At 47.8% G+C, this 25,363-nt stretch overlaps 1 protein-coding gene across 1 annotated transcript; it reads right to left on the reverse strand.

Annotated features, from left to right (window-relative positions):
• Positions 1 to 10,881: 10,881 nt before the first annotated feature.
• Positions 10,882 to 19,622, reverse strand: ALOX5AP (arachidonate 5-lipoxygenase activating protein). The gene is made up of 5 exons (XM_009907040.2): positions 19,521 to 19,622; positions 15,235 to 15,334; positions 12,750 to 12,820; positions 11,681 to 11,762; positions 10,882 to 11,059 (listed from the first exon to the last, which is right to left on the reverse strand). The coding sequence occupies exons 1-5, from the start codon at positions 19,588 to 19,590 to the stop codon at positions 10,897 to 10,899; spliced, it is 486 nt and encodes a 161-aa protein (XP_009905342.1). The 5' UTR covers positions 19,591 to 19,622; the 3' UTR covers positions 10,882 to 10,896.
• Positions 19,623 to 25,363: the final 5,741 nt, after the last annotated feature.

Raw genomic sequence — 25,363 nt, forward strand, 5'->3', positions numbered from 1 at the left:
CTGGCTCTCTTTCAATGCTCTCTGCACGTTCCATCCAAGGCTTATCAAATCCTGGAAGGCTCCTGTATCCAAAATCTCAGTGTCACTGCACATTTGCCAGTGGTGAAGTAGTGAATTCTATAATAATGAAACCAATATGGACTTCTGTCATAATGAGCAGGATAACAGTGCAAGAACTTTGGCTATATATCATTAGTTCAGCTTTAGCCACACAGATGGTGAATATAAAGACTAAGTTATGTACCCTCATACTGTTTCCACAGGGCTATACCATAATTGTGCACTATTGGTAGGCATATCTTAAGCATACCTCCCACAGATTTCTCCTGTGGTTTATAATGAGAGATCAAGAAACTGGACCAGTAACAGATTTTAGGTTTCTTGTAAGCATAAAACTTATTACAGTAGTCAAGCACAGGAAAAAGCCAATTATCTTTTGCCATCAGAGTTAGGAAAACCCAGAAAACATCAGTAAAGAACACTGCCCTACTGGCAATGAAACCTTTCTGAAACCTTGTCCAGTTGGCACTTGCCAAGGTCCACCCCAGAGTGATTTGGAAGCTGTCCACATAGAGATGCTTCCTAGGATGCGTAGCCTTCTGAGGTTTGCCACACCTCCATGACCAGATGAAAAGCTGCAACACAGGCTGCCCTGAAGAAATGATTGCTGCATCACCTTCTGTGTTTCCTCAGCCCAGAAAGGAGGGAGAAGAACATTAAGGATCCTGCCAAATGTTGCCCCGAGCCACACTTTCACAGCTGCTGGCACTGTATTTGTGATGGCTTCTCTGGAGGCACACATCTGATCCTAGTCTGTCCTGAGTCTGCATTCAATGGCATTTTTGGTGAGGGAGGTTGAGGACAATGGGTGCAATAGTTCAGGCTTCAGATGCTTTGGATGGTACTGCAGGGTGCATGCATCCTGTCTTTCATATCTTCTGCATCCTTTTCTCCAGGGCTGCTCCTGCCATACTTGTATGAAAAAAGTCTGGATGAAAGTAGCATATCAGTTCCAGGATGCCAATTCTTCCACAAATGAGGGCTCCAGCCTGCTACCCCCAGCTTCTCAGTGTCTTGTGTAAGATGCAGTGGGTCCAGCAGCATGGGTTGGTGAGTGCAGGTGGCAGTTCAGACACAACTTGTCTTCCCACTCACTCCAGTCCTCCTGAAACACAGCAGAAGAGCAGAGCCCCTGCTACTGGCTACATTGTTAAATTTCAGATTGATAACAAAGATTTGGAGGGTTAGCACCGTGTCTCACAGGGTCTAGGTCCATCAAAAAGGTTATGAGCACCAGCAGTGAGGGAACTCAGGATGGGAATGGTGGTGTTTGTCATCCACCTTTCCATGGTGTGGAGGATGGAGTGATGAAAGGACTGTCACTGGGCAATGACAGCCTCTACCCACAGCCAGCAAGGTGATTCAGGACATGGCAAACTGTATCCCAGACGTTTTGCCCCGTGTTGCTTTCAAGTGATATCAGTTCAGGAGGTCAGGGCAAGTTTTGCTTGTATGAGCTTCTTCAGATAGGTTTTGGATGCCAATGGGATGCTCAGTCAGTGGAGTGTTGCTTGGTGTTGCCGTGGCCCAAGGGTCTGTCTCTTCAGGCAAAGCACAAAGAGACTGTTCACACACACTGCAGTGCAATTACTCCCTTCAAGGCTTTATCTGTGAGGAGCTCCTACACAAGGACTGTGCAGTGCCTCAGGCCAGCAGACAGGTCTCCTACCCTGGGAAATATTGGGAGGAGGTTACTACTCCACTACAAGCTGTGGTGTGTGTTGGTACCATCCAGGCTTGAGGTTTGTGTGTAGCTGAAGGTCATCTGCTGGTGGAGTGAGAGAACAAGCCTTGCCCAGCTACACTGTTCAGGCCCTGTGGATTTATCTTTCTTTCATTTACAGTGCTGAATTTTTCATGCTACACTAATAAAACCCATTTGTACCATCCTGTAGTCATTTACGGAGTCGTCTGACAAAGGAGCAGATTTGGCAGGGTATCTCTTAGTTGATTTGCAGCATGCATCACTGCTCTGTTCTCCTTGCCTTGGTGGAAAACCATGGCATGCTTTGCAAAATTAGCTGGGAGCAGAGATTCATCAAAACATGAGGTCAGCTGCACTGAGTCAAACTGAACATTCTTGTCGACGTGATCCTGTCTCGGATGGTGGCTGGAAGCAGATCCGTGTGAGCAGGAGTAAGCACAGGGCAAACACACCCACACTCCCCAGGCCTCCTAGGATTCCTGGTTGCATTCAAAAGCAGCACTTGAATCTGCACAGGATGATATCAGTGATATCAAGTCCAATGCCACAACTACCCAGGCATCATCCAAGTGCAACCTTAACTACACCTAGCCAAACACAACTCACAGCCACAGGCAGTGTCTGCACCCTTTGCTTCCCACACAGAATCACACAGAATCAAAAGGGATGGAAGAGACCTCCAAGATCAAGTCCAATTGATCACCCAACACTAACTAATCAGCTAGACCATGGCACTAAGTGCCTCATCCAGTCTCCTCTTAAACATCTCTGGGGACATCAACCCCAGCACCACCCTGGGCAGCCTATTCCAATGACCAATCACTCTTTATGTGAAGAATTTCTTCCTAACATCCAGCCTAAACCTCCCTTGGCACAGCTTCAGACTGTGTCCTCTTGTTCCGGTGCTGGTTGTGTGGGAGATCAATCCCCACCTGGCTACAACCACCCTTCAGGTAGTTGTGGAGAGCGATAAAGTCTCTCTGAGCCTCCTCCAGGATAAGCAACCCCAGCTCCCTCAGCCTCTCCTCATAGGGCTTGTGCTTCAGACCTCTCCCCAGCTTTGTTGCCCTTCTCTGGACATGTTCCAGCATCTCAACATCTTTCTTATACTGAGGGGCCCACAACTGGACGTAGTACTCAAGATGTGGCCTAACCAGTGCCGGGTACAGGGGCAGAACCTGCAACAGCTCTGACCTCTTAGATACTCTTTCTGCAGACTGCTGCAGCCCACAGAAACAGGTGGATTTCTGCCATCTGAGGGAATGGAGTGGCTCAAGGAAAGATCTGCTGGGGGCTGCAGCTGAAGCTAAGGTAGAAATGAGACACTAGGACCACAGCTGGGAAAGTGAGGGTTAGGAAAAACACAGAGAGTTATGAGCCTCCTCCTTCAGTTCCTGCAAGCTAGCAAATGTGCTCAGTGCTGTGTGAAACTGCAGCCTTGCCATGTGATGTGCAACCTCACGTCTTGACCTTCACTTGCCACTCATTATTTGCATGGTGGCAGCACATGGGAAACCTGACCAGATCCCCTCACACCCATTTGTCAGTGTCAGAGGTTAACCTGGGGCAGTCCTGCATGTCACACAGCTGTCAGCAGGTCTGGACTGCCCATGGCTGCACACATGAGTGTCTCTGCATCCCACCAGGAGCTCTGCGTCTGATGAGTGCCAGAACACAGCCCTGATAGGGTCCTGATGTTTCAGATTAGGATGCTGAACATGCTGCTGGATGGCAGCTGCTCAGAGCACACCATGCAGGGGGAAATCCAGAAAGTGTCACAGGGAATCTGGGTGTGCAGAAGGAAGGTAAGAGAGAAGTAATCCAGCCCATGGGAGTAACCTACTGTGGAGCAAGAGGGGATGCAGGACACTCATCACCTCAGAGGCCAGGGTAGACTCTTGCAAACTTGTTTTATAGTGAAATACTGGAGCTAGGTAATGGTGAGGTACAAATGTGGTAAGCCTCGAGCTCTGGGCTTGCAGCATCTGAGAAACGCCAGGCTCAGGGATGTGTGTGCAGTCCCACAAGGAAGCAGTAGCTCCAGTGATATGGCACCACAGGGAAGTAAAGGGCCTGCTGGCCCAGAACACCTCCCTGGGGAGACTGGGCTGTGAAAGGGTAGGGGTTGTATCACTGTTTACTTACCTTTCTATTTTTCATGTCTCCCTTTTCTTTAAAAGACTGTTTCAAAGACAGTGTGGCTGGTATGTGAATGAGAAAAGTTCAGCTGACTTTTGCCAGGGAGCTGCAGCTCATGCTTTATCAGCAGCCTCTTTAAACCCGAGCCAAGGCTGCGCTACTGCCAGTGAAGTCTTGTCAGAGGGGTTACATCCTCCTACTTCAATCAGAAAATAACCCAGGATTACAAACTTAAGCCTCTGAATGAAATTACTTTTCTGAAGTACAGCAGCCCAGGAGTCAACAACAGTGGGTGGGGTGAGCAACAGGCAGAGTTTTGGGTCCCTGTAACATGCCTGGACAGAGTCTCCTGCATTTGTGAGCTGTGTCACTAGTACATCAAGGACAGGGGCTGTGCTGTGAGGTACCTGCAATAGAAGTTGCAGGCTTGGCAGAATGCAGGTATAGCCATGTTTTCTGCACTGCATGGGATGCCCTGTCGATCCTACAGACAGTATGAGATGAGGGTGGGGCTGGCGTCTGGGTGACTCGGTGTGAATCAGGGGAAGAAAGCTCTCCCATGCAGGAGAGTCTTGAGACTAATACACGAGCACAGCATTTACACCCCATCAGCTCTGTGGGTATATCTGTTGGGGGCCCCACTCCCAGTAGTGGGAATCAGAGAGCTGAAATGGGTTAAAAACAAGTCAATAAAGGGGGAAAAGCAGGTTTGTTTTCGGGCAGATCAGCTCCCTGCACTGACTCACCAGGCAGTTCTGCCAGCAGGCATATTGACTGGCCAGAGGGATGTGGGGATAACAAACACAGAGAGGGGTGAAAGAGTGAATAAGTGGGGCTGGCACTCAAGAGGATACTTGGAAAGCCTGGTGGGAGCAGGGACAGGAGGCACATGGGATTTCAAGAATGAGGTCAGAGCTGGGCTAAGCAGTGGGGCTGTGCCACGAAAATGACTGTTTTGTGCTCTTCAGCACTGCCTCTGCTGAAAGCACATAGAGTGAGATACCTTCCAAGAAACCACAGTATGGTTAAACATAGCTCAGGACTGCACTGGAACTTAAACTCTGACAAATGACTGTCTGCTTTGCTTTATGGCTGAAGCTGCCCAGTCTAAGAAAAGGAAGTAAATCAGTCCACCAGCATCTGTACACCATCAAGGGTCTGTGCTCCCCAAGGAGGTGTGAGAATACAAGGACTGTGGCTCCACAGCCGCTGATGGGGATACGGATGCTTCCTCCCGTCTGCTGAGGGCAGTGGGAAGGCTGGTGCTGCCTTTTGAAAGGAATTCTTTTGCTGGAGCACAAACAAAAAGCGTGAAGCAGCTGGCCAGGAGACATTGAGCTGCTCTGCATAATCCCAGAGCACTGAGGGGGCTCTTGCTGGGTGCCCATCTGAAGTGCTGTGCCAAAAGCACAGAAAACAGTGCTTGGAGATGAAGGCAGTCACAGTGGTACTCTCTTAGGAAAACACAGGAACAATAAATCAAGCATATGCTTGAACAAGTGGTGTCAAATAGCAGTGCAGCAGGTGGCAGCCCTTCTCCTGAGCCTCCCAAAGCATCCCCTGGCCATGCAAGAGGTCACAGCATGCAAGCAGCCTCTGCAAGTTCACACGTGGCAGGAACAGCACTGCTGTAACCCTGAGTTCCCTGGCAATGCCATCACACCTTTATTTTTTTAAGTGAAAACCACACCCTGGTCACTCTCTGCGCCTCACATCATGGCTGGCCCGTTGGTGTCTGGTCTCCTCCCCTGTGCACAAGCAAGAAGTGCCCAGTGAATGGCATCTGAGCAGCTCAGTAAGGAGCCAGCACAACGCCCCTGGAGCTCATCTGTCTGATGAAATCATCTCACACTGATAAGATCTCCGCAGCTGAAATTGAAGAGTTATTTATTTCTCCTCTAAAGGGGAAACCAGCTTGTTGTAGAGGCTGCTTGTCCTTTAGAACCAGGAATCTCACTTCTGCCAGCATTCGTGTCTCTACATGCCAGCTGGGAGCAGTGAGATACTCTGGCAGTGCTGATGCCTTCCCTCCCCTCATGGCAGGTACAGCATCAGGCAGAGGTCAAGCACCAGCCTGAGCTGTTCTCCTCCACAGGATGTGTTTTCCTGGCATTCATGGAAGCACTGCTAAAAGCAGCTCTTTCTCTGCTGCAGCCGGTAAGAGGTGTAGAGGATGCTTCTCCATCCTAATCCCCCAAGGTACTGAACTGCCTTGAGAAGAACCACAGCTGAGGTGTCCTGCACCCTCTCCAACAGCATGGGGACAGCAGTCTTCATTACTCAAAGGGACACTGAAGCTTGTATATATTGCCCAGGTGCCTTGAATGTATGTCATAGCCTCCAGGGTCCTTCATCCTCCTGAGTGTTCTCATGTCCTGTGCAAGGATGCTGGAAGGCTCTGCTGGGCTCTGCAGCTCACCAAAGGGCTTTTCCAAGGGAATGCTCACCCTGCTCACTCTGGCTGATACATGAGACCAATTTGAAATCACTCAGGGAATGGTTTTACCACTATTCTCACCCTGTACTGCCCTTTGATTTATAAAGGCTGGACTATTTCAAAGCATTCCCTGTATGACCTAATCATGCTCCCACTGTGGCTTGCAAAAGGCACAGCACTGATTTGGGCCAGTGTTCAATGCTTTGCAGCATTCCACCCCAACAGGGCATTTGAAAGGTTTCTGTGAATGTTAAACCACCACTCTGATATAAGAAAGTCATCTCAAAGCAGATGAGAGAGAAGAACAGCCTTTGACAGCAGAACTTGCTCTCTTGGTCCCCAGAGACTCGTTTGGAAAGCTGTGTCGCTGTGACTCAGTCCAAGCTGATAGTACACAGTCTGATTTTGCAAGTTTTAGGAATCTGGAAATACTGCAGAAAACCCTTGTGGATAGTGTGCTCAGATTTCTTATCCCACTTGGATGTTAACCTGTGCTAACCAAGACTGCTTCCTCTGTGAGGAGTAGGATGGGGGTTCTGCTTTAGGACTGGGGCTCCTACAGGCCAGAATAACAAAAAAAATAGAATTCACTAGCAACAATACCTCTGTTCAGAAGTGTGGCTGTTGTTGCATCACCATCGGGCTTCAAGCCTCAAAAGAATGGCTCACCCTGTGGCCAGCAACACCAGCGTGCCGATAGGGCTGAGTTTCCACTAGAGGGTTGTAGTGCTGTACTGAAGCAGAAGCAGCTCCTGTGGCAGGAATATTGTAAGCACTCTAGGCCTTTGTCAGCAGATCAAAGGCATCCTGTGATAGCCTGGCTTCCAGCAGTCGCCGCAGTCTCTGATGTATACAGGCTGCAAGCTGCAAGCAGGCTGGTGCCTGAGCAACCTGCTTCCCTGCCTTCCCTGAAAAGCCTCTTGCATTCACATGACTCAGCACCTACTGTACATATTCACATAGACACACACATAAAGCTGTAGTTAGCAAACACTCCGTGTCTGTGTGTACAGACACACAGGCAGTACATCTATTTGTATACCTGAGATTTCAATGCATGAACAGCCCCATGGCACGGCGGTGGCACGCCGTCACGAGGAGCCCGGGCACCGGTGGGGAGCAAAGCCCACAGCCTGGCAACTTGATGCAGCACTGGCACAATCGGTGGGATGGGAAAGCAAGAGCTGTTCACATGCAGCCCTGCTCCAGGCAAGGACATGTCATGCCATTTGGCTACGCCAGCCAAATGCTGGTGCTGGTCCCTGAAGCTTGCAAGCCAGTCCTGAATGGGGTGCCATCAGAGGTGGCTGCCACCAGCCGTGTCCCCATGTCTAATGCAGGAGTGCCACTAAGTAGGTCCTAGAAGGTTCTTGTGTATGTGATCCCAGGGCATGCCCATATATCTGTTACAGTAGCCTATGTACTTTCGCATAGAACCATAGAAGGGTTTGGAGTCAAAGGAGTCTTTAAAGGTCATGTAGTCCAGCTGCATAGAAGGACCCTTGTGGCCGAGAAAGCAAATGGGATCCTGGGGTGCATTAAAAGGAGGGTGTCCAGCAGACCAAGGAAGGCTCTCCTCCCCTTCTACTCTGCCCTGGTGAGGCCACACCTGGAATATTGCATCCAGTTCCGGGCTCCCCAGTTCAAGAGGGAGAAGCATCTACTCGAGAGAGTCCAATGTGGGGGCTACCAGGATGACTGAGGGACTGGAGCACCTGCCCTATGAGGAGAGCCTGGGGCTTGCTGAGAAGGGATTTAATAACTGTTTATAAATATCTGAGGGCTGGGTGTCAAGAGGGAGGGGACAGGCTCTTCTCAGTTGCCCCCTGTGACAGGAGAAGGGGTAATGGATATAAACTACAGCACAGAAAGTTCCACCTCAACATGAGGAGGAACTTCTTCTCTGTGAGGGTCACAAAGCACTGGAACAGGCCCTCCAGAGGGATTGTGGAGTCTCCTCCTCTAGAAACTTTCAAGACCCATCTGGATGCATTCCTGTGTGACCTGTGCTAGATTCTATGGTCCTGCTCTGGCAGGAGTCCCCTTCCAACCCCTAACATCCTGTGATCCTGTGATCCTATGTGACCCTGTGTTTGTGGCTTTCTGAGTAGCTGATGTGCAAAGTGCTGGCAATTGTACCACCCAGATCAGGGTGGGTTTACCTTCAAAACCAAAACCTGCAGTTGTCTAACACAGCAGGGAAAGCCCAAACACCACTGATGTTGCCACTCTTTCATAGAAAGGCAAACACAACCACGAGACTTGCCTGTAACATGGAAAACAGAGTGACATTCAAAGAATTTACATAGTGATCAATTTATGCACCACCTATTTGTCTGGTACTATCACCATTTCCATTTATAGATAGATGGAAAATAGATTTTTGCCTACATTTTAATCTCTGTCATTATCAGAAAGGCTTTGAGGAAGTAAATAGGAGATATTCTTGAAAAACAAATGATTACAGCAAAAGATGAACCTTGGTTCCCCCAGAAGATGACCTGATCTTACCTAAATACAGCTGTGTGGAAACCAATCATTGAGTCAACAGAGAGTCCTGAGAGTGCTGGGGTAGATTATCTGACCCAAAATAGAGATTTCAGTCATCTGCCCTTGATAGCTGGCTTGTAGAGCACCTCTTCTCATACTAGCAGGAGATATCTGAAGTTGGTCAAGTGAGTTGCTGCTTGCTGTAGAGGACAAAAGGCACCAGGGGAGACTCATACAGCTGGGGAGTGCTGCAAGGTGGACACAGAGGTTTGGAAGAGCCACCTTCCACAACTGATGGTCTCCATAAACAAGTTTCATACCTCATGGAGACCAGACTAGCTGGAGAGCAGCAAATGTGGTACTGGTGAAGTATCTCCTCCTTGGAAACAGGTAATGAGGGTGGGAGTGTGAGCCTTTGCTGATACCAGAAGTGCAGAAGAGCTCTGTAACTCCAGGCCACAGGGGTTACCTCTCTCCTCCTGAGATGCTGCCATCCTTTGGTGGGCTGATCTCTAGGGGCAGAGGGGTGGTGGGTCACTACCAAGGATGAGCAGCTGCCAATGAGCTATGCAGAGAGAGGGTGGCAGAGAAGCATGGCATTAAGCAGGGTTTCAAGTATGTATTATGGTCTTTTGAGAAGGAAAGGAGGGAAGAAATGTAAGTGCTGTACCTAGGAATAAGGTGTCTCAGCAGCTATGTGTTAGAAGGTTAGGTAATTTTTATTACCTGTTTAACCAGTAGGAACATTTATTATCTAATCATCATGCAATAAATTAGGTTTATTACTTATGTGGGTTTTTTTTGGCAATGCAAATGGTCAGGTGCAGAGGAGAGCAGCCATGCACAAGCGCCTCTGGCCCATTGGGCAGCAACAAAACCCACCAGCCTTGGTGCATTACAAAGACAGGCATCTTTGTGTGCCTGCTTTTGTGAACAGCTTTGCAAATCCTCTTCTCACATAGCACAGAGTCTCTGTCCCTCCCAAAGGAGTCATAAAATACAGTGTTATCCATCCTGCATGTGGTAATCAGACAGGCTTAACAGCTTAAGCATCCTTATGGTAGCAGTGTTTAAAAAGATTGCCCTTGTCTGTTTACCCACCTCAGTCCACTTCTCTAATCAAACCACTCCTCAGTATGGACTTGTAGAGGCACATTGTTAGTGACAGAGGCAGAAAATTGAACTTTCTAATAGAGAGAGTTGTAAAACTCATGTCCTTGTGAGGCCATGCCCAGGGCAATTAGCAGCTCACACAAAAAGCCTGGTGCTGCTTCCCTTGCTCTGCTCACCAGCCAGCTGCTGAGCCACGGAGCATTGGGATCATGCTACAGGCAAAGAAGACGGAAGCAAACAGATTTCATCCTTTTAAATCATTTTATTAAACAAAGCCAAGCAAAACAAAACCAACCCCACCATCAATACACCAGCTCCACATCTAAGCCAGACCCCTTTCCACAGCTCTGTGAGAACAAAAGAGGCTGAAGCATAAAAGAGACCAGTGTTGGGAGCCTTAAGCACATGAATATTTATCAAGGAAGACCAGGCATGTTTGCTGTCCTCCTGCAGAAGTGGCAGCACAGTCATCAACAAGTGGGAGAGAAAGGGTAGGTGATGAAGCTGGTCCATATCTTTGCGTGGGCAGCGGCATGCGAGATGCTGTGAAAGACAATACCCCTGTGTGAGGACAACTGTGGGAGCCATTGATCAGGAACAACACTGAGAGGCTCCTGGATATGAGACAAAACCTAAGGACAAAGCAGTCATGAAACAAGCACACGGTGTCCCTTGCAGTCATCCAATCAGCTTGCAAGCTGCATTTTGGGGTGGGGGGGTGGGGGAATCAAAATAATTAACCAAAAGTTGTTACCATTGCTTGGGTGTGCACAGTGCTCACAACAGGTCTTCCTCCTCAAGGAAGAAGCAAGGTTAAATCAAACTAAAAAGCCCATCAAGGATGACATTTACAGCAATGTAAAAGGGTTAAAGGTTCATTTCTTCGGCGAATTACAGCTGCTTCTTGGTATCAATATGTTAAGCACGCTGAGCCCCTCGGTGAGGTGGGGAGCTAGGGGATGAGCAGCAACGGAGAGATTGCGCTGGTTATCGTTTTTATGTGTATTTCAAAGTCACTTCCAAAAAAGAAGATGAGATAGTAGTTGAGTATTCCAGCCAGGGACATGAGGAACAGGAATAAAATGATGCGCTTTCCAAACAAGTAGCCAGGAGTGCTGGGGAGACAGAAAGCAGGGGAAGCAAGTCATTAATGTGTGCCACCCCACACGAGAAGTCCTCAGGCTCTGACCTCTGCTGTCAGGACCAGCTGAAAGACCTCAAGGGCTGAGGTGGAGGGGCAAACTTCTGCTCTGTCTTGCATTGCAGGGCAATTGCAAGCTATTAAATGTCATTTTCAGGATCCATCTGGGTTTGGATTTGGCCTTCTATGCCCACCATAGGTTGCTGCTTCCAAAAGTGGCTATTCAGAGAGACTTGTACGTCTTCCCAGCCGTCACAAACTGTTCCATGTGTGTAATGAGCTTTATTAACATAAAAGCACAACCTTGTGCAAATAGCAGCACAGACACTCAAATGTGTGGGTTTGCAGATGCTATGACCAGGAGCTGTTGAAGCAGCCACTCTGTTCCTGCAGATCCTCTGACTCTGTTTGCACTGCACCTCCTACATATGCCGCAGCTCCTCTTGTGCACCCAGAAGAGGGTGGCTTTCCTGTGCTACCCCATGTGAACAGTCATCACAGACAGTGCCATAAGCCAGTGGCTGTGGAAGTGGCAGCATCCAGATGCACTGCTGCTGCATCCTGGGTTTTGTAAAGAGGCTCTGCAAGTCCTTACCTCTGAGTCCTTTCCCCAAGGTAGCCCACAAAATACTTCTGCCTCACAAACAAGTACATCAGGCCAGCAAAAGCAGCAGGAGCTGGGTAAAGAGTAAAGCAAAGCATTACAAACACCAAGCCATGTCTCACTGTATGTATTGTCCCCACCTGCTGCCTGGGCCAGACCGGGAAATCAGAACCTGCAGTCTTGGGTTATGGAATGAGTGCTGGAACCAGGACAGAGACATTTGTGTGGGAAACAAAACATAGCCTTGCCCTCACTCTGGCTTTTCTGAAGCCTTTGTGGGTATACTCCTGCCCACAGCTGTGTTGACTGCAGAGCACACACCTATCCCTGTCAGAAACCTCACATGGGTCATGCCCAGCTCAGGCAGGAGGGTGCAAGCTCAGGCACTGTCTCCACCAAAAATAAAAGGTAGCCAATAGATTGTCTTCTCCAGGTATAGATGGAGCACTGTACTATAGTCCAGTACTCATTTCTGAGTACATAAAACAGGGGCTTTTCCTCTTTTCTCCCTAATTTTAGCTTTCTCCATACCTGCAGGCAAAAGTCCTACTTCTGGTCAATAAACTCCTCTCTTGCAGAAAGAATTGCCACAGACTCCAGGAAAGTACTCATCCTAACTTTTGGACCACTCCAATTGCATTGCAGGTGATCATATTTAGAAATACAGATAAATACTTCTGGGCTGCCTTCAGTGCTGGGATGGGAGAGCAGCCTTACCAATTTAATTAAATGTCCTTTTCCAGTCCCAAGAGTGAACAATGTGGCATCCAGAAACCAGGTACTAAACTCTCCATCCAAAACAGAGGGATCTTCCTGTCTGTATGGGAAATGTCCCTGGCCTGAACTGTCCTGAATCATGTCTGCAAAGACATATGCTGGCATAAACCATGCCAGGAGTGTGTTGCTAATTGGACACCACGTGCAGCTGCGGGACAGCCTACTGAGGCAGGCTGCTCCCCAGCAGGAGGATTTAATCCCTGGAACTGTAACTTCTGAAGCACTTGCCATCCCTTGCTGAAATGAGAGCAAGGCTGAAGGGAAAAAAATAAATGAGTGTTACCTTGGCTGCAGAGAAGGCCAGCACACCAAAGCACAGCAAGAAACGTAGGGTACGCATGTCCGCAGTTCTGGCTAGAGAGGAAATCACAGAATCACAGAATGGCTTAGGTTGGAAGGGACCTCAGAGATCATCTACTCCCATCTCCCCACCCAAGGGCAGGGATGCCTCTCAACTAGACTCAGCTGCTCAAGGCTTCATCCAACCTGGCCTTGTTATATAAAATATATATATAATTATTATCTCAGTTATATAAATAGTAGGAAATAGAATAGAATAGAATTAACCAGGTTGGAAAAGACCTTTGAGATCATTGAGTCCAACCCATCATCCAACACTATCTAATCAACTAAACCATGGCACCAAGGGCCCCATCCAGTCTCTTCCTAAACACCTCCAGTGATGGTGACTCCACCACCTCCCTGGGCAGCCCATTCCAATGGCAAATCACTCCTTCTGTGAAGAACTTCTTCCTAACATCCAGCCTAAACCTCCCCTGGCACAGCTTGAGACTGTTTCCTCTTATTCTGGTGCTGGTTGTGTGGGAGATCAATCCCCACCTGGCTACAACCACCCTTCAGGTAGTTGTAGAGAGCAATAAAGTCTCTCTGAGCCTCCTCCAGGATAAGCAACCCCAGCTCCCTCAGCCTCTGCTCATAGGGCTTGTGCTCCAAACCCCTCACCAGCTAGGTTCTTTCACTCATCATGAATCCATTCCTCCAAAAGACTGTGAACCCTAAAAGCATTACTACTGAATTCTAGTGTGTTTCCTATATCTAGGGAAGGACTTTTGCTGGACACTTCAGTGATAAATGTATACATATGGAATTCAGCTGTTATTCCTTGATAGATATAGCTTTCCTCATGGATGAGTGACACATTGATTGTTTAGGCACTGTACCACTGCACAAAAAGGCAGTGGTCTTTGCTCCCAAGAAACTGTAATCTATGAGCAAGATGAGAGAGCACAGGTACAGATACAGCTGTGAGCATGTGGTGGTCATAATGACACACCATTGATCAGAAAACCTGCAATGGTGGTGTCATTCTCACAACATTTCTCATGGTTTTTGAGCATTTTTTTTTTGTGTTGTTTGCTTGGGTGTTTTTCTCCACAGAGATAAACTGCTGGGCACGACACAGTGACATCAGCATTCAAAATATATACACTTTATTTGTGATAGTTTTGCAGAATTACTTCATCTTGCAGCCAACTTAACACAAAAATGGTCCTACATGACCATTATATGACAGAGATCAGAATGTGGGGAAATGGAAACACAACCAACCTGTCTCACCAGCAAAGGACAGTGGGGAGTGAATTTGGGCTGCACTAATGCCATTGCAGGTGGGCATTTACCTCAGAATAGCAGGACACCCTGAACCTACCTGCACCAGGCTGCTGCTGGGAGGGTGACTGATGAGTCCATGCCTGAACACAGCAGCTGCCTGGCATGCAGGTCTGTTTCCCTATGTCCTCACCCAGATAAAGGATGCCTTTGTCCTGCCTGATGAGGAAACAAACCGCCCTGCACGCATGCCTGGCACCTGTGAAAGGCACTTTCCTCCTCTAACCTGTTTGATCAAGGCATGTGTATAATAGATGCTGTGTGCTTTTATTGGCATGGAATCTCCTTGCAATTAAGTCGTATTAAACAAGTTTCAAGAGGGGATTGGACATGACACTTGGTGCCATGGTCTAGCCGTGAGGTCTGCGGCGACAGGTTGGACTCGATGATCTTTGAGGTCTCTTCTAACCTTGGTGATACTGTGATACTGTGAAGTTAGTGGCATCGAAAGCTGCCTGAAACCAAGGAAAGGAAATTCCCCCAGCAAATAGGAGTGTCTGCCTCCTTTGGCCAGGAGTGCTGTCTGAGGGGGAAGCACTCTGCCCTCGGCAGTGGTTGCACATCTGTGAAGGGCAGCACTTGGATATCCCATCCAGTTGTAAACAGCACTTCATGGATAATAAAAAATATTTTATGTTCTTTTATCTTCTGGGTTGGAATTAAATTTCCCCTCCTCTCTCCCTGAAGGGATGTCAAAGACAAAAGGTGGCAGGGAAGTGAAGAGCCATGTGCTGAGGGAGCTGCCTGGGGGCAGAGGCACAGGGGTTCATATGAGCTCTGTCACCAACTTGCTCCTCAGCAGGTCAGCATCTCTGCACCAGTTCTTTTGAGCCACAGTGCCCCTGGGACACCAACTGTGCTTGTATCACACTTCTGGTATTAGCTACTGCTGGATGCATGGCTGACAATGAAAGGGCGTAAAACACCTGAGGGCAGCAAGTCCAATATAAATACAGCACCCAGTGTTTCAGCAAACATACTGGAGGACCATGGGTGTAAATGTCACTGCAATGCACACAGCAATGGGTCTGCAGAGCAAAGTCTGCACCACAAAAGAGTTTGAATTAAACCCTAAAAAAAAAAAAAGATACATTAACCCCACTCTGTCCTCACCAGCATGTCAGGGCTTGCTTACTCACTTGGCAGTGTAGACACGGTCGAAAGCAGAGGATCCCAGGCGCTGGAGCCCCTTGCCGTTGCAGTGTTTGCTCTCATGCTCCAGTTTGCTAGCAAAAAAAGCTGTGAAAAAAAAGCAGTGTTTCATCTGAGAGGTCATTTGGAGATATTGCAGGAGCTGGGCTTTGTGGGCTCATCTCTGTTCTCATGAGCATCCAGGCTGGATGGCAGAAGAGGACACGGGGTGCTGGAGGTGCAGAATGTGGCCAGTGTGCATGTTCACTCACTGAGGTGGAACTAAAACCTTCAGAGGTTCAAGGGCACAACATGATCTCACCTCAGACTTCCCCACGTGTTTGTATGTGACTGGCAGCAGGCTCTCTTCTCTGAGCCCTGCTTCATCGCCACACTGCACTTCTGCCAGCTTACACCTCTGCCTGCTGCAGAAGTACAGCACAGATTCCATCCTTTGAGCTCCCAGTGGGAAGGAAGCTTTCTAGTCAGAGCTGCCAAACCCAGATTTTAACAGAGCAGAGAGACAATGGAGTCTCTTCTCTTTTAGTGATACATTCTGCAGGCTTGGTTAATTTTCCAGAGAGGCCCATTGAAAACTTGGTCATGATGTCTGATCCCTATATGTCTATATTGTGTACATCCTCTTTTTATGCAACAGTAATACATCAGGGCGTTAGCTGTTGCAAAAATGCAGCACCTCAATATAACCTTAACAAAGACATTAGCTGATGACACCAAACCAGAGATCATCAGTCGTGTGTCTAAATACACCAGAGAGAGCCCTGACAGACTACAAGGTGCAAGCTCTGTATTATCACGCATCCCATCTGGTTTAGAATATTAGCCACACATAAATGAAAATATAGTAACAGAACATGATAAGCAGCAGGATTTCATCCCTGGAATCTGAAGTGTTATGTCTCTCTATTTCCCCCCCCTCACTGGTGCTCTAAGTATGGCTTTTGTGCTTCCACTGCCTTCATTAAAAAGTTACTGAGGTTTTTGCCTTCCATTTTCAAGTGATTCAAGTGATTCCCTGGGTACATACAGCCCTTCTCCAGAAAAACCTGTGCTGCTTTAAGCCAGTGTCCCTGCTCTGAGCCAGGCTGCAGACCCTCCCACTGCCACTGCAGTGGACAGCTCTTGGAGGACCTGGCCCTGGAGAACTCAGAGCAGGCACTGCCTAGTGGCACAGCCGCCAAGAGCCGTTAGCATTTCCATCCTCCCACCACCCACGGTCTTTGACATGGGGCTGCTAACATACCTACAGAGTCTAAGAGGACCCAGCTGAAGGCAGGGTTTTTTTATCCAATGCAAAGCTGCAGTGACAGGAAACCACTTCCCGCAGGTCCCAGACTAGATGGGCTCACTGAGATATGTAGAAACTTCTCCCTTCCTTTTAGCATGTATGTAAAATCACAAGCAGACACCACAGCTTCAGAGGTAGCCAAGAGTACATACTCCCTCTCTGCTGCTGCAGGTGCTTCCACTGTAGGAAACAACAGTGCGAAGCAGCTTGCAAGACCATTGATATATTCCCTGCTCTTTATTCTGAACCTCAAGGCAAAAGCATGGTTTCAAAAGTTGTCATGAGATGAGTGAGTGGAGCAGGGCTGGAGCTGAGGGATTTAATTCAGCTGAACTGCAGGTGAAGCCCTGAACCTCCAGGGCTACACAGGCTGTTCTGAGCCTGAACCATTGCTGTCTCTACTCTGGACAAGTTAATAGGCAAGAGTTCAGTCCAAGCCTGGTTATTCACAGGATCACAGGATGTCAGGGGTTGGAAGGGACCCAAAGAGATCATTGAGTCTAACCCCCCTGCCAGAGCAGGACCCTACAATCTAGCTCAGGTTACAAAGGAACACATCCAGACGGGCCTTGAAAGTCTCCAGAGAAGAAGACTCCACAACCTCTCTGGGGAGCCTGTTCCAGTGCTCTTTGACCCTTACAGTAAAGAAGTTCCTCCTTGTGTTGAGGTGGAACCTCCTGTGCTTCAGCGTACATCCATTGCTCCTTGTCCTATCACAAGGAGCAAGTGAGCAGAGCCTGTTCCCCCCCCTCCTGACACTCACCCCTCAGATATTTATAAAAGTTTATTAAATCCCCTCTAAGTCTTCTCTTTTCCAGACTAAAAAGCCCCAGGTCTCTCAGCCTTTCCTCCATGTGCTCCAGTCCCCTAATCATCCTCGTAGCCCTCCGCTGGACCCTTTCCTCTCACGAGTTCATGCCAACAGAAACACTGCACTCATGCTTTGACCTAGCAAGTCCTGGCAAACATGCATGTTGCTCCTTCTTTGTGCAGACCTCACCCTGCTTCCTCTGCCCTGATCTGCTCAGCCATGACCACTGATTTGCCCTGAAAGCTGCTGAATTGCAGTCTCTGTCTGACGCACGAACAAAACTTAAAGCTACATGTGTGACTCAGCGCCATCCGGCCACACAAACCATTCTGTAGGATGTGGAGATTCCCAACAGAGAATGACAGAATCATAGAATGGTAGGGGTTAGAAGGGACCTCCAGAGATCACCTAGTCCAGTCCTCCTGATAACACAGGCATGCCTAGATTAGGTTACACAAGAACACCTCCATGAACAGGGTGACAGTAAATGGGTGTCAGGCTGGGGCAGCACCCCAGCCCACTTCCAGCTTCAGGAATAACAGCACTCACCCAAACTGTTTTGCAGTTCTGCACCAGATGCAGAAAAGCATACAACCCCCAATTTACATGGTGCTGATTTCACATACTTAGAGACAGTCAAGCAGATGCCCAAGTGCTTTTCTGAACTAGAGCCATAGCAGGAGTTCAGTACAACTGATAGTCCTTGGCAAGCATTTCCACTGCCTTAATAGCTGCATTTGTTAGAGGACTGCATATTAGTTCAGTCTTTCTAGCCAGAAAGCCTGGGGAGAGGAAATCAGATGATGCAAGGTCTGAAATCATGGTTTAGGGCTGTGTGCTACTCGTGCTTGGCATGATAAGTCCTCTGCCAAGCCCACTGCACTGCCTGTTTGCAGCAGCTGGGTCAATAATCTCAGAGACAGATTTCCATGAGTGTGTCAGGCTGGAAGGCAAATGCCTGAGCTTCAAAGTGAGAGGAAAAACCCCTGTATATAAAATAACTTGGTTTGATAGCAAGAAATTAATATTTGACATATTTTTTTTAACTGTGGAATGTGCTCTGATCAAAATGTGCCATATTCTGGTGATGCCACATGCTATGCCTTTACCATAAACCAGCACTGAGTTAAACAATGTGGCATTTAGTGTCTATGTATAAATTAAAACAGTCTGCATCCCTTTTAAATTTTGCTCTCTAGCAGCCAGGCTTATGCTGAGGCTCCCACCACTTCCCCTCTCTGCAGCAGTCCAAGAATAGCCCATTTCCTAGGTCTGAGCACAGGGGTTGTGCTCAATGGGAAGTTCCCATTCGTACCAAGGCAGCTTTACAGAAGCTTTCTAACATTTGTGTAAGCCCCCCTATCCCACTACTGGCCCTCCTTGAACCTGGGTGATCTCAGCACAGCTGGGGCAGAACTCATTGCCTTCTCTGTATTCTGGGCAGAATTTACTGCTAGAATGATTAAGTAGTTATGTGAGGTAATGATACAGTTTAAATCAGATTTGTGCAAGAGAGAAACTTGGTTTACTTCTAAAAATGTGAAGAATAGTAGGGACTATAACAGTCTGAATAGCAGCTCAACAAAAGGAAACTTCTCCATTGCAGGAAATGTGCAGCATTCTTGGGACAGCAGTTAATTGAGATTAGTAGGACCTGAAGATGCAGGAAAGCAGTAGAGGTGCCTGCCCACAAATAAACCAAACTCCAGAAAGCCAGACTCCTCCAATGAGTCTGTGTGGTTTTGCCCCCTTTGCCTAGCTCCATACAAATGTCTGACCCACTGCAGCTTGCCGGGACTCCAGCCCCTGTCCACGGCAGCAAAGCTCTGGCTGGAGAATAACCCTGACTACCCACTTTAGGGACTTTAGTCAGGGAAGGAGGTCTAAGCCGTCAAATCTAAATGAGTATTGTCACAGGGTACCCCAGAATATCAGTCCTGTCATTAGCTGACCTCACTCTAGAATATCAGAGTGGGACCATGCAACTGCCAAAGCAGTGCAACAGCGGCATGCAAGAATGTGTGCTTAGAAGATCACTTCTAAAGCCAAAGTCATGCCTAAGCACACATTCAATTATAAACAGAGATTTATTCAAAGATCAGATATTCACACATCACCCTGCACTGTCCTCAGCTCCCTTTTAGACCTTAAATAAATACTTATTTTTGTCTTACCATTCTGGACCACACTTATCAAGGTGACAATGGCAAGCAGGACAATGCTTCCCAGGGTTTCCTGGTCCATTCTGCAAGCAGGCTGTCAGGGTGGATGGTGCAGTCTCGGCAGCAGTTCAACCCTGCAAGTACAGAAGGAGGAAATGAAGGTCTTTTTTATCTCGAATCATGAAACACTTCCTATGGCTCCACAGGAGAGTGGCAGCACCCTCTGCTTGGGTGCCTGTCACAACAACACAGCTACAGGCTGGCTGGCTGGTTCAGTCACTCACCACACACAGACAAAGTCTAGAGAAACGAGATTTTATGTCTGTAATTTAAGAGGATATGCAATGTGGAAAGGTGCCTATTGCCCTTCCTGCACAGAAAGAGAACAGTAACCTGGTTATCTAAAGTATATCTGACCATATGCCCAGCTGCATGGAACAGCAGAATGGCTGGAAGTGACCAGGCAGGCTATCCTGTCCTGTGCAAGTGCTTGACTACGTCAAAAGTAGATGGGAGGAGAAGTAACGTTGGTGAGTCTCAGTAACACTACTGCTCTCAGGCATGCACCCTCCTTGGTTGCATCTCCATCAATCAGCCTCACCAGTGAAGAGATCCCCCCTTTCCAAGTAAGAAGCAAAAGCTCCTGATCCATCTGGCACATTTGAAGGGGCAGTACATGAACGCTGTGAGCTTCACATGGCGGGTCAGAAATATGCCTTTCACTACTAATGATGGATCTTGCTTTCTTCCCCCTACAAATAACTCCCTGGAAAACAGAGACAGCTACCAGCATTCAGCATTTTACAGGCTCAGATTTCACACTTGTACCCCAGTTTTAGTAGTTGAAGCCCCAAGTGGCTGAACATAAATGCTATGCCATGTCCACGTCTTGACTCCTGTCCTGTGACAGAGGTGGCAGGGAAGCACAGGCTGTGGTGTTGGATGGCTGCAGAAAGTCCCACAGCTTGTGTCAGATCACTGGAAAGCATTCTCGTGCAAAGTGCACATCACTTGTTGACTGTAACTGCTCTGCTCCCTTTTGCCCATATGATAACAGTGAAAACCTTTATGAATAATCCTTAACTTTAGCAGAGATTAAATGTTATCAAAAGGAACATTTTCACAAGACTGACCCCTGGACTTTTGCCCCACCTGTCTGTACTCCACCACACACTATCCAGAAGGCCTGAGTGCTGCCCCAGCAACCAAACCATGGCCAGTTAACTTGTTACCTCTCTCTGGACGAGACACAGTCTATTAGGACTTCTCAGTAGGTGCCAAGATGCAAACCCCATCTTGTTCAATGGGGACACATTTACCTACAACACTGCTTTTATCCAATCTCCCTAGCAGGCAAATTATTATTGTCTGTACCACTTAGCTACTTTGGGTACAAGCAAATATATAGAAACATGATGGTTGAGAGGTAGATGATTAACATTGTGAGTTGTGACCTAAGAGGATGGCTGTTTTTCTAGGATACATTCATATAGACACAACTGTGCAAGCAGCAAGACCATAAATAGTATCTCAGTTGGGATTTGAGTTTTTGTTAGGCCAAATGTTTACAACAGGACTGAAGTTCTCTTTTTCCCCACAAAATTGCCTTCTCTTACTTGAGCAACAAAGTTTATGTTTTGTGGTCTACAGGATCATAGCTGGTATTTAGTGATGGTGTTTAATGCTAAGCTTCTACTAATCTCCTGAAGAGGAAAACCCATCACCTAAAAGCAGCCATGGAACTAAGTTCAAAAAAAGAGCATTTTCCACGTGGAGAACAGTGCCATGACCATGAAGGAATGACCTGTGCATGGACATGGGCAGGCAGGATGGAGCTGCTAATGGGAGGGGGCAAAAGAGACAGCACAGGTTCTCAGGGCATCCACAGCAGGACAACTTCCAGCTGTCCTTCCACAGCAGTCATTGATCCTTGTTTTTATTCTGCCTGTTTTACTCTGGTGTACACACCAGGCAGCTTGAGGATTGCTTTTACAAGAGGCAGTTAAAGCATATGAGCCTGCACTGAGATTTCTTCCAACTTGCCACAAGAACACACATGCTTGCCTGCTTTCAAAGGCTTCCCAAAAGTGGCTTCAGTTTGGCAGAAGTCTCCTGTTAAAGGGGTTAGGAATCAGGCTACTAAGGTCTGAAGTTGCTGAAACATCCCCCAAAATACTCCTATGTGCATGCCATGTAAGGGCTGGACTGCTGATGCCTTCACTTTTTCCTTTGTCTCACTCTGTTTTCTACCTCTTTGCTTTCCTATCTCTCACTGCCTGCTTTGATGTTCTGCTTTACCTGTTCTGATACCTGTCTGTCCCCTGGCAGTGCTTGGCACCACAGGACCTGCCAGTGGCATCAGTGCTTCACTGGGAACCCAACCCATTACCTCTTGCTGAGCCTTGCTCCAAAGTCATCCCCCATGTATGCATGAAGGAAAACAGGGCTTCACCCTCCTCCCTGGAAAAAAAACCTCACCATGACATCAGCTCCAGGGCTGGCTAAGATGATTTCTGAGTGGAGAAAAGATCTTTGCCAGTGAGAATCTGGTATGGCTGCCTTAAAATAAGAACTGTAGGTTTGTGATGTTTTGGTGTGGATTTTTTAAGTGCAACATCACCCTGGCAGCTCTGCTTAGGAAAAAGCAGATGAAATCAGGAGGGTATGAGTGACACGGAAGTCTTGTCCCTTTCCTGTGGCAGGGTAATACTGTTGTAAACATAGTTGGACAGAGCAGAAGCCTCTTGCAGGGGAAAACATTATCTTTTTTTACCCCTTGCTCCTGGTGAAATAACTGTGGGATGGAAGGAGAGTCTGGCAAATTTTTTGCAATTTGGAGAATTGCCTTGGCAAGAGAGGGTAAAGTGTGGTCAAAACTATTCTGCAAACAGCTTCTGCCATATCTACACATTAAATGTTTGCCTCTCTCTGAGACCTAAATGTCTAGGCAGCTCTTGCCTCCCCTTCTTTTGTGGGAGACATACAGGATCACTGTCTGGGGCAGGCAAAGCTGGCACCACTGGAGAACCCTGTCCACCCAGGAGAAAGATGAGTGCAAGACATTTCCATCTTGTACCACTTGGCCTTTTGAAATTTGAGGATTTTCTCAAGTAGGCAAAAAAAAACCAAAAAAAACAAAAAGAAGGAGGAGGGATGGAGACCTTGGGGAACATCCACTGCACCCACTGCAGCCCCTAGTTGTGTTCAGTGCTCTCCAGGCACAGTTAATTCTGCACTTTGGCAGCTGCTGTCAGACCCCAGCCCTTCTGCTTGCTGCACTGCTGTTTGACATCCACATTTTCCTGTCAGAGGAAGATAACCTTGACACAGTCAGCCATGCAGCTCATGAAAATGTGCAACCACCAAGCCTTTTTAGTTGTGCTGAGAGGCTTCCTACACATTAATCTCCTTCTCTGGAAATCTTGAACAGCCAGTCAAAATAATCCTTTCGTAGAATTGCTTTCATAGCAAAGAGGAAAGGACTGGGAACACAGATCTATAAATATCTTTTGGGATGATCATCTCTCCTCTCATGCACTCTGCTCAGCACTTGGCTGCAAGGCTGTCTTCTAATAAAATAATGTCTGCTTCTGGGAAGTTCCTGTATATAAATGTCAGGTGTCACAAAGCCATCATGCATTATCATAGCTGCAACAGGATGCAAGCCCCTTGGACTGTTTGGCTAATATTAGCACCACACTTTGCAAACTTTGAGCACTGCAGAACCCCCAGAAACACAGATCATATCCATAGGTGTGCAGCACTACCTGCCAGCACGTCGCTCTGCTTCAGCATCACATCCTTTCTGAAGCCTGACAAAACCCCAGAGGATAGCATCAACAGAGCTGGGAATGTGAAGAGCAACACAAAGAAAAGGGCAATGAGGCAGTTTTGTTGGTTTAATGCTGTCTTCATTTTGCACAGCCAAATGAACGACACTGTGGGAGCAGTCAGAGTGCTGTCTCCAAAATCTCCCATTCTCTACATTTCCCAGACTTCTTCCTTTTCATAACTGTCTCCATACTCCATCTGTACAAAATCAGCTCAAAACACAGTGTGTGAAGACAGAGCCTGTAGTCTCTCCTGGCTCTCCAGCAAAGCCTCTTCCTCAGTGTCTGTGTTTCACCCACTGCTTCCCAAGTAAAATCTGCCTTTTTGTGCAAGTGCTGCACTGCTGACATCCCTGTGGCTGCACTTTACCCTTGGGTCCATTTCTCCAGCACTCCTGCCTAACCAGTGAGACCATCTAATGGATTTTGTGCTCCAGGGCTCATCTTCTCCAGCATGGTTGCTTAGGTTTATATTTAATAAATATCAGTGTTGTTGAGCCTGGTGCATTGCTGCGATGTAGCAAGAGGAGTTTGAATCTGAGCCCCTCTACTAGAATGATGGAAGCTCACTTCCCACCTGGGCACATCTGGAGATTTGACATTCTCTCTGCCATGGGGAGACTGGAGAATTGACAGTAGCTCAGGACAGCAAAGCCCCCAGATTTCCCTGGAAGCTATTGATTAGCAGGGTTTGAGTGATGCCCACTGAGTGGCAGTGCTACCTTGCAGGGATTTCATCACTGTAATCTTTCCCTCCCTTGAGCTCATGAAGCAGCTTCTCAGTAGCCATTGTAATACCACGTGGTGTCAGCATGATGGCCTGCTAAGAGCCCCAGCAAGCAGCCAGCCTGTCACAGAGGAAATTCACACAATCACAGAGGGGCTGAGGTTGAAAAGAACATCTGGAAGTCGCCCGGTTCAAGCCTTCTGCTCAAGCAGGGCCACCTAGAGCAGGCTGTCCAGGACTACATCCACACAGCTTTTGAATACCTTCAAGGAAGGAGACTCTACAACCTTTCTGGGCAATCTGTGTCAGTGCTCAGTCACACAGTGCAAAAGTGTTTCTGGATGTTCAGAGAGAACCTTCTGTATTTCAGTTTGTGGCTATTGCCTCTGGTCCTGTCACTGGCCACCAATGAGAAGAGCTTGGCTCCAACCTCTTTTGTACCCTACCTTCAGGTATTGATGTACATTGATGAGATTCCCCTCAGCTGTCTCTTCTCCAGGCTGAACAATCACAGGTCTCAGCCTTTCCTCACAGGAGAGATGCTCCAGTCTCTTCATCATCTTCACAGCCCTTTGCTGGACTGTCTCCAGTATGTCCACGTCTCTCTTGTGCTGGGGAGCCCAGAAGTGGACACAGCACTCCAGGTGTGGCCAGACCAGTGCCGTGTAGATGGAAAGGATCATCCCTCTTGACCAGCTGGCAATGCTTTGTCTAATGTATCCTAGGATAACATTCGCTTTCTTTGCCACAAAGACCTGGTGCTGGCTCATATTCAACCTGGTGTCCACCAAGACCCCCAGATTTCTTTCTGTTAAGCAGATTTCGAGGTGGATGTGCCCGGTATGTGCTGGTATATGGGGCTGGTTGGCCCCAGCTGTAGGACTTTGCACTTCTCCTTGTTAAATTTCATGAGGTACCTGTTGGCCCATTTCTCCAGCCCATCAAGCTCCTCCTGGAGGAGAGGGTATGCTCTGCACCATCATTCAGATCATTAACAAAGATGTTGAGGAGCACTGATCCCTGCGGTGCACCACTGGTCACTGGCCTCCAGATAGAGCATGGCACTGATCACCACCCTCTGGGTGCAACTGTTCAGCCAGTTTTAATTCACCTTAGCATCTGCTTATTCAACCCATATGTCAGCCACTTCTCTTCGAGGATCTTACAGGAGACAGTGTCAAAAGCCTTACTGATGTAGAGGTAGACAATACCTATGGCCCTCCACTCAACTACCAGCCCAGTGACTTCATCATGGAATTTTACTATGTTGGTCAAGTGCGACTTCCCCTTGGTGAAGC

The sequence above is a fragment of the Dryobates pubescens genome, chromosome 10 (genome assembly GCF_014839835.1).
Source record: "Dryobates pubescens isolate bDryPub1 chromosome 10, bDryPub1.pri, whole genome shotgun sequence".
Taxonomy (NCBI): Eukaryota; Metazoa; Chordata; class Aves; order Piciformes; family Picidae; genus Dryobates; species Dryobates pubescens.